Source organism: Cystoisospora suis (genome assembly GCF_002600585.1).
Source record: "Cystoisospora suis strain Wien I chromosome Unknown contig_6168, whole genome shotgun sequence".
In the NCBI taxonomy this organism is placed as follows: domain Eukaryota; phylum Apicomplexa; class Conoidasida; order Eucoccidiorida; family Sarcocystidae; genus Cystoisospora; species Cystoisospora suis.
Window position 1 is genome coordinate 490 of NW_027158957.1, and position 6,424 is coordinate 6,913.

The 6,424-nt window shown below is 43.6% G+C and overlaps 1 protein-coding gene across 1 annotated transcript in view; it reads right to left on the reverse strand.

Annotated features, from left to right (window-relative positions):
* Window positions 1–6,424, reverse strand: part of CSUI_009847 (cleavage and polyadenylation specifity factor protein) — a gene marked incomplete at its 3' end in the record, with an annotated part of 6,906 nt that extends 482 nt beyond the window's left edge. The window contains exons 1-2 of the mRNA XM_068069956.1: window positions 4,429–6,424; window positions 40–3,684 (exon numbers count right to left, since the gene is read on the reverse strand). Of these exons, the coding sequence (XP_067918068.1) occupies window positions 40–2,967 (2,928 nt within the window). The remainder of the gene's footprint in view (window positions 1–39; window positions 3,685–4,428) is intronic.

Genomic DNA, 6,424 nt, shown 5'->3' on the forward strand with positions numbered 1-6,424 from the left:
TTTGATTCTTCTCTTCTCTCTATCGTTGTAGCAGTAAACTTCTTCTTCTTCATGATAAGCATCATTCTCATTCTTCATTCTTGTACTCGACTTCTCTTTCTTCTTCTTTTTCTTTTCAATCTCTTTCTCTTCTTCATTCTGACCATCTTCTCCGATCTTTCCTTCTTCTTTTCCTCTCAATCCTGACCTCTTCTCTCCTTGAGAAGTCTCTTTCGCCCATCTCTCTTCTTCTTCTTCTCTGTCCCCTGCTATGCTTCTTCTCTCATCAGCCGAGTTCACATCCTTCTCCTTTTCCTCCTCTTCTTCTTCTTCTTCTCTTTCTTCGGCCGTATCTTCATCTTCGGTGTCTTGTATAAGAGTGATGTCCTCATAGATCTGACTCGCAGCCTTATAGAGAGTGGAGAGCGGCCTTATATACGGTAAACGTAATCTCTGTTGGAGGCGTGTGACAGGCACATGAGCTACACTCGTCAAATCTTCGGGATAAACCAAGAGAGGATGACGTCCTTCGTGGCACACGACCACTCCATCTACAACTTCAAATTCTTCTTCTTCTTTCTCTTCTTCTTCTTCTCCATCTACCAATCCCTCCGCATCATCTTCTCCTTCTCTTCTTTCTTTCTTCTGTTTCTCGATCTCACTCTCTGTCTCCCCTGCTTTCTGCTTCTCCTTCCTCTCCATCTCTTCTACTATCTTCTCTTCTCCCCCGAGCATAGAATGAGATTTCTCCTTATCTTGTCTTCCACACTTTCTCTCTTCTTCTCTTCCTTTGCCTCTCCCTCTCATCTTCTTCTCTCCCATCTCCACTCCCCCTCCACCCGCTTTCTCCGGTAAAGCAGACAAAGGCGAAGAAGAAGAAGAAGAAGAGAGGCCATTACCACGAGGTGTCTCTAAGCTTCTGCAAGAAGTCTTCGCATCTCTTTTCAGAGTTGTCCTTTGGAGATCGTCGGCTAGCTTCCCTCCCGCGACGACGCATGTATTTGCTGAAGTGAACTGCAGACTGACCTTCTGCAAGATTTCCGGTGCGAAGACACTTAGAGCAGGTCTTTCTTGCTCCAGCTTTTCTTTAAGTCTCCTCATTTCTCCTCTTTCTCCATGCACAAGGACAACATTCGGCACTTGGAGCTCTGTGATGAAGGCTTCTGTCTGCTGATAGTCCGAATGCGCACTGAAGGAGATCATATCGAAGCTACACCTTCTTCGTATCACTCGATCTGGGAATTGAATGAGTTCAGGCTCTCTCTTTAGGTCGTCTGCAGGCGTTCCTTTCACAGTGTAACCTGTGAGGATCACTCCATTCTTTTCATCGGGGGCTAAGGTCTGGAAAATATCCCGACTGACTCCACTTTGAAGCATACCAGGGGATGCGAAGATGACCGCTGGGTTATCGTGGTGTATATACACCCGAGCTGAGTCGATGTTCTTGATATTCTTGACATAGCGAAACATGAAGGGATTCTCCCCGCGGAGAGCTCTTTCTTTCACAGGTTCTCCACACATATCAATGAATGTATCAAAGACAACTAGGCATTTACTTGACAAAGGCGATAAGAAGATGATCGGGATGTGCTGCACTTCGGGATGGCGCGACCAGTACTCCTCTAGAATGAGGAGAAGCTCTTGCGCACGTCCTAAGGCAAAGACAGGAAGAAGGCATTTGCCTCCGCGCCCCACGACGATGTCCAGAATCGATTTAATGAATCGACGCTCTCTTAACTCACGATCGTCATGGATATGAATACCGTAGGTACTTTCGCATATCAACAGTTGCACATCGATTTGCGGAGGAATCTCCGCGATAGGCACATGTCGATCTTTCTCACGACTGAAGTCTCCTGTATACAATATACGCACCCCCCCTATCTCCACGAGAAACATACACGCACCTAAGACATGCCCTGCACTATAAGAGGAGACCTTAATGCCGCCACCTCCAATCTCGATCTGCTGACGGAAATCGAGACACTCTATCTTCTGAACGGTAAGATCGACGTCTTCTTCTGTATACAAACCATTCACAGAAGACGAGGAGGAAGCGCCTGCTTCGAGTCCTCCTCCTGCTGAAGATAGGAGATTTCGATCGCCTTGCATGCGACCTGCTCCCTGGACGCCTATATCCATAAGAGAGGTTATGATCTGATTCGGAGGAGAAGAGCTCGCTGCATGACTCGGAGCAGTAGAATTGGACCCTCCTCGAGAAGAAGAAGAAAAAGCATTCATACGTGCATAGTCAATCCAAAGAAGCTTACAGATGACGCGAGTTGGCTCTGTCATAAAGATGCGGCCTCTGAAGGGGGTCTTCGTCACCAAATAAGGGAGAGCTCCACAATGATCGAGGTGGAAATGAGTAACGAGACATACATCGACCTGAGCTGTATCTACAGCATCGAAGATCGGCAATGCCCCTAACCCATTATAAGCTGGATGGACCCCGCAGTCGAACATAATTGTCTTGCCTTTATACTTAACAACGATACATGATCGACCTACCTCGCACCCTGCGCCTAGAGGAATGATATCAACTGAATCTTCTCCTAGAAGCACACGACGACGTTTAGAGAACGCTGATATATGAATAGACGGCTCGGAGGAGGAGGAGGAAGATGAGACAGAGTCATGACAAGAAGAAGAAGAGGAAGAGGAAGAAAAGAGCGACGGAATAAGAGAAGGAAGTTGGGACGGGTCTTCCGCAGGGGTGTCTGGGAAGATATGAGAGGCTGGCAAAGACGAAGAGGAAGAGGACTTTTGAGAGCATGAAGAAGAAGAAGAGGAAGACGAAGAAGAAAGAAGAGAGTTCTCTCGCGGTAATATAGATGCAGAAGGAAGAGAGAAAGATGAAGAAGAAGAAGATAGTTCCTCTCCAGGGAGAGTGTTTCGAGAAGAAGAAGAATTGCCGTTGACTGGAAGACGTCCTGAGAAAGAGGAAGAAGAAGAAGAAGAGATCGATGAGCCTTTCTCACTCTCCATTTTGAATTCTACGTCTTCTTCCTCTTCTTTCTCTTCTTCTACATGAATGAAAGAAACGTCCACTTGGATCTTCAAGGGAAGAAGGGAAAAAAGAAGAGAAAGTGGAACGGTACGGGAGAGAAGGAAAAGAAGAGAGAGAGACCGAGTGACGTGTCAACCACGCGTTTTATATGAGAAGAGAAAAAGAAAGAAAGAAAGAAAGAAAGACAGTAAGAAAGAGAAGCTTTCTCTTCTTCTTCTGATCTTAGTAGGGCTGGAGATAAGAAGAAGAACGAAGAGAAGAAAGAGAAGAAAGAAAGAAGGGCTTCTACTGACGAGGACATGAAAGGAAAGGAGAGAGAAGACAAGCAAAAAGATAGAGAGAAAAGCATGAAGTGTGAAGAGAAAGAAAGAAAGAAAGAAGAGAAGGAGAAGACGAATATCGAAGAAAAACGACTTTTCTCTCGTCGATGCTGTCTGTAGTGGGTAGATTTGGAGTTTTCATGAAGGTAACATGCACAACACAAGGCCATTTCTTCTTCTTTTTCTTCTCTTTCTCTCCTCCGAGTTAGTTAGTCAGATTCATTCATTCATCCACGAGAAAGTCTCTTTCTTTTCTCGTCTTCTTGTCCTCTTTCTGTTCTTCTCTGTAAAGATTTCTGTCTTCTCGCGAGAAGACCGCAAAAGAAAAGAAAGAAGAGAAGAGACAGGAAAGAAAACTCTCTCGGGACTCTTCTGCTGCGCAATAGACAGACAGACAGACAGAGAGACACACACATCATGAAAAAGAGGCGCGACTTCTTCGAAATCTCACTCTATGAGTCGCGCAAGACACGCATAATCCACTCAACGAATTCTACAGATGAGAAAGAAGAAAAAGGAAAAGAAAAAGAAGAGGAGGACGAGCCACGACACTAGCAGCAGTAGAACCCGACTCCCTCCCTCCCTCCCTATCTGCTTCCCTTCCTTCTCTCTCTTTCTCAGACAAATAAAGAGATAAAGTGGAGATAGATAATGGATTAAAATAGATAGATTAAAGATGGAAGACAAATTGAAGATAGATAGATTAAAGATAGATACCAGGTTTGACAAATCATTCATTGGAGAAGGAGAGACCAAAGTGAAAAAGAAAGAAAGAAGAGAAAGAAGAAGAAGAAAAGTATTTCTTTCTTCTCTTTGTGTTAAGGAGCGAAGAGAAGAGAGTCGTTTTAGTTGGACTATCAGTAGTAGTCGTAGTAGTGGTAGCTATACTAGCTAGTAGTAGTCGTAGTAGGAGTGGGTCCTCGTAGCAGTATAAAAGAAGTGAGAATTTGTTTGAGATGAATAAGAGGAAGTCCCTTAGAGAGAGAAAAGCTTCAAGAGATTTCAAACATACATAGAAGTCCCTCTTCTTCTCCTCCTTTGGCTTGTTTCGAGTCCATCCACATGACGTTCTATACCCGGCAAAGAAAGAGAGAGAGGGAGAGAATTTTCTCTTCTTACATTTAGGCGAAGGTCGCAGGGAGAGAAGAAAGCGCGTGACTCATCTTTGCTCTAAGCTCCTCTACATGGGTTTCTACCCCCTTCTCCTTTTCTATCACGATAAGAAAGAGATGGAAAAATGAAGGAAAGAAGAAAGAAAGAAAGCGCTTGAGATTTCGCGCACGATCAGTGCGTGTTTGACTTAGCAAGGATGAAAGAAGATCGGGGTGCTTCCCAAGAGTTCGTGTTGCTTTCATTCACTTACAGCTCTTTCTTCTTTCTTTTCTTTCTTCTTTCTTTTCTTTCTTTCTTTTCTTTCTTTCTTTCTGGCGAGACGGTTTTGCCAAGCGAATGAGCGAGGAACTGCACGGGCCAAGGAAAAGGAGAAGAAAAGGACTAGGTCGTCGTCGCTGCGAGCCTCACTTCAATAAGAAGAGACGTGAACAAAGGGATAGAGTTAGAAAAGCGACGACCTCTCCTTCTCCTACTTCTCCCGCTCTTCCTCTCCTTCTTCCTTGTGTATGTGTAAGTAAATAGCATAGTAGTAGTGGAAGTAGTCATATCGTACTCGAGCGTAGTAGTAGTAGTAGTGGAGGTGAATCTATACTAAGAATTATGAACAAGAAAAAGAAGAGAAAAGAAGTGCGAGTGAGGAGCAGCATGTTGATAGTAGTAGAAGTAGGAGCAAAACTATGACTTCTACTTCTCCTGCACCTGCTAGTAGTAGTAGTGGATAGTAAGTATTCGTACTATGATGATGAATTATTTAAAGAGTTGACTTGGCTTGGGTTCTGAGTGATGGCTGATGCCTACGCTACTAGTGCTAGTGCTGCTCAGTGAGGAATTTCAACAAATTTCGAGTCTGATGAAGCAAGCGCCTTGCCCGAGGTAGCTCAACGCAACCTTCTTCTTCTTCTCCTCCTTCTCCTTCTTTTCATTCTCATTCTTCTTGTCGATGTGACTTCTATTACTCTCTCTAATATCAGAATAACCGTGGAAGAAAGAAAGAAAAAGGATAGAAGAAAGATTGAGAGACGAGAGAGGGAGGAAAGAAGAAAGAGTGAGAGACGGAGATTTTCCCTTAGGAGTCCTTCTTACCACACAAGCAGAGATACATCCATCGAGCGTGTGAAGACCCAAGAGAGAATAGAGAGAGGGAAAGAATACAGAAAAGAAGAAGACGGGGGTGAGGAAAGACCAAGATAAGGAACAGTATGGATAATTCATTCCTCATCCATTCATTCCTTCACACCGTCGAAAGAAAAAGAAGAAAAAGACTCCTACTGCTACTACTCCTACTATCGGCTCAAGAATACATAACTACAAAGTGAGAAGAAGAAGAAGAAGAAGGAGAGTGAGGTCCTCTTGAGACGTGGAAAAAAGTCAAAGAGAGTGGAAAAGAAAGAATCCCGAAAGAGAGAGAGAGAAATACATGTAAGCCAAGATCAACTACCGAAGGCAAATCGTCCCCTCCCCTACTAATAGAAGAAGACTGGATGTATCTATTTATTTATCTTCCATCTATCTTCTATCTCTCTCTATCTATGTGTAGAGATCATCATGAGGACAACACACGTACACCCCACACATACATGCATAGACATATATCGAAACAAATACACATACCTATAGATGTACATACCGTGCTCTCCCTACATATATAAATATATATATTAAATATATGTACCTACAGGTAGGATAGATAGAGGGTACGTGTATAATGCGAAACGTAGAAAAGAAAGAAAGAAAAGAAGAAGAAGGAATCTTCATCTTCTTAAAAGTTAGAAAAGACACAAGGGGAGTGAGAACAAGAAGAAGATTGAAACCTCTCTCTCTCAGCTCCCCCATTCTTCTTCTTCTTATCGCGGTAAGAAATCTTCCCGTTATTCATGCTCCCTTTTGCATCTCTCTCTTTCTCTCCTTTTGTGTATATCCCAGTCACTCTTCAGCACACTTCAAGATATCCACATGTGTACATACACACACCTCAACCGAAGACCCATGACAAAGACAAAAA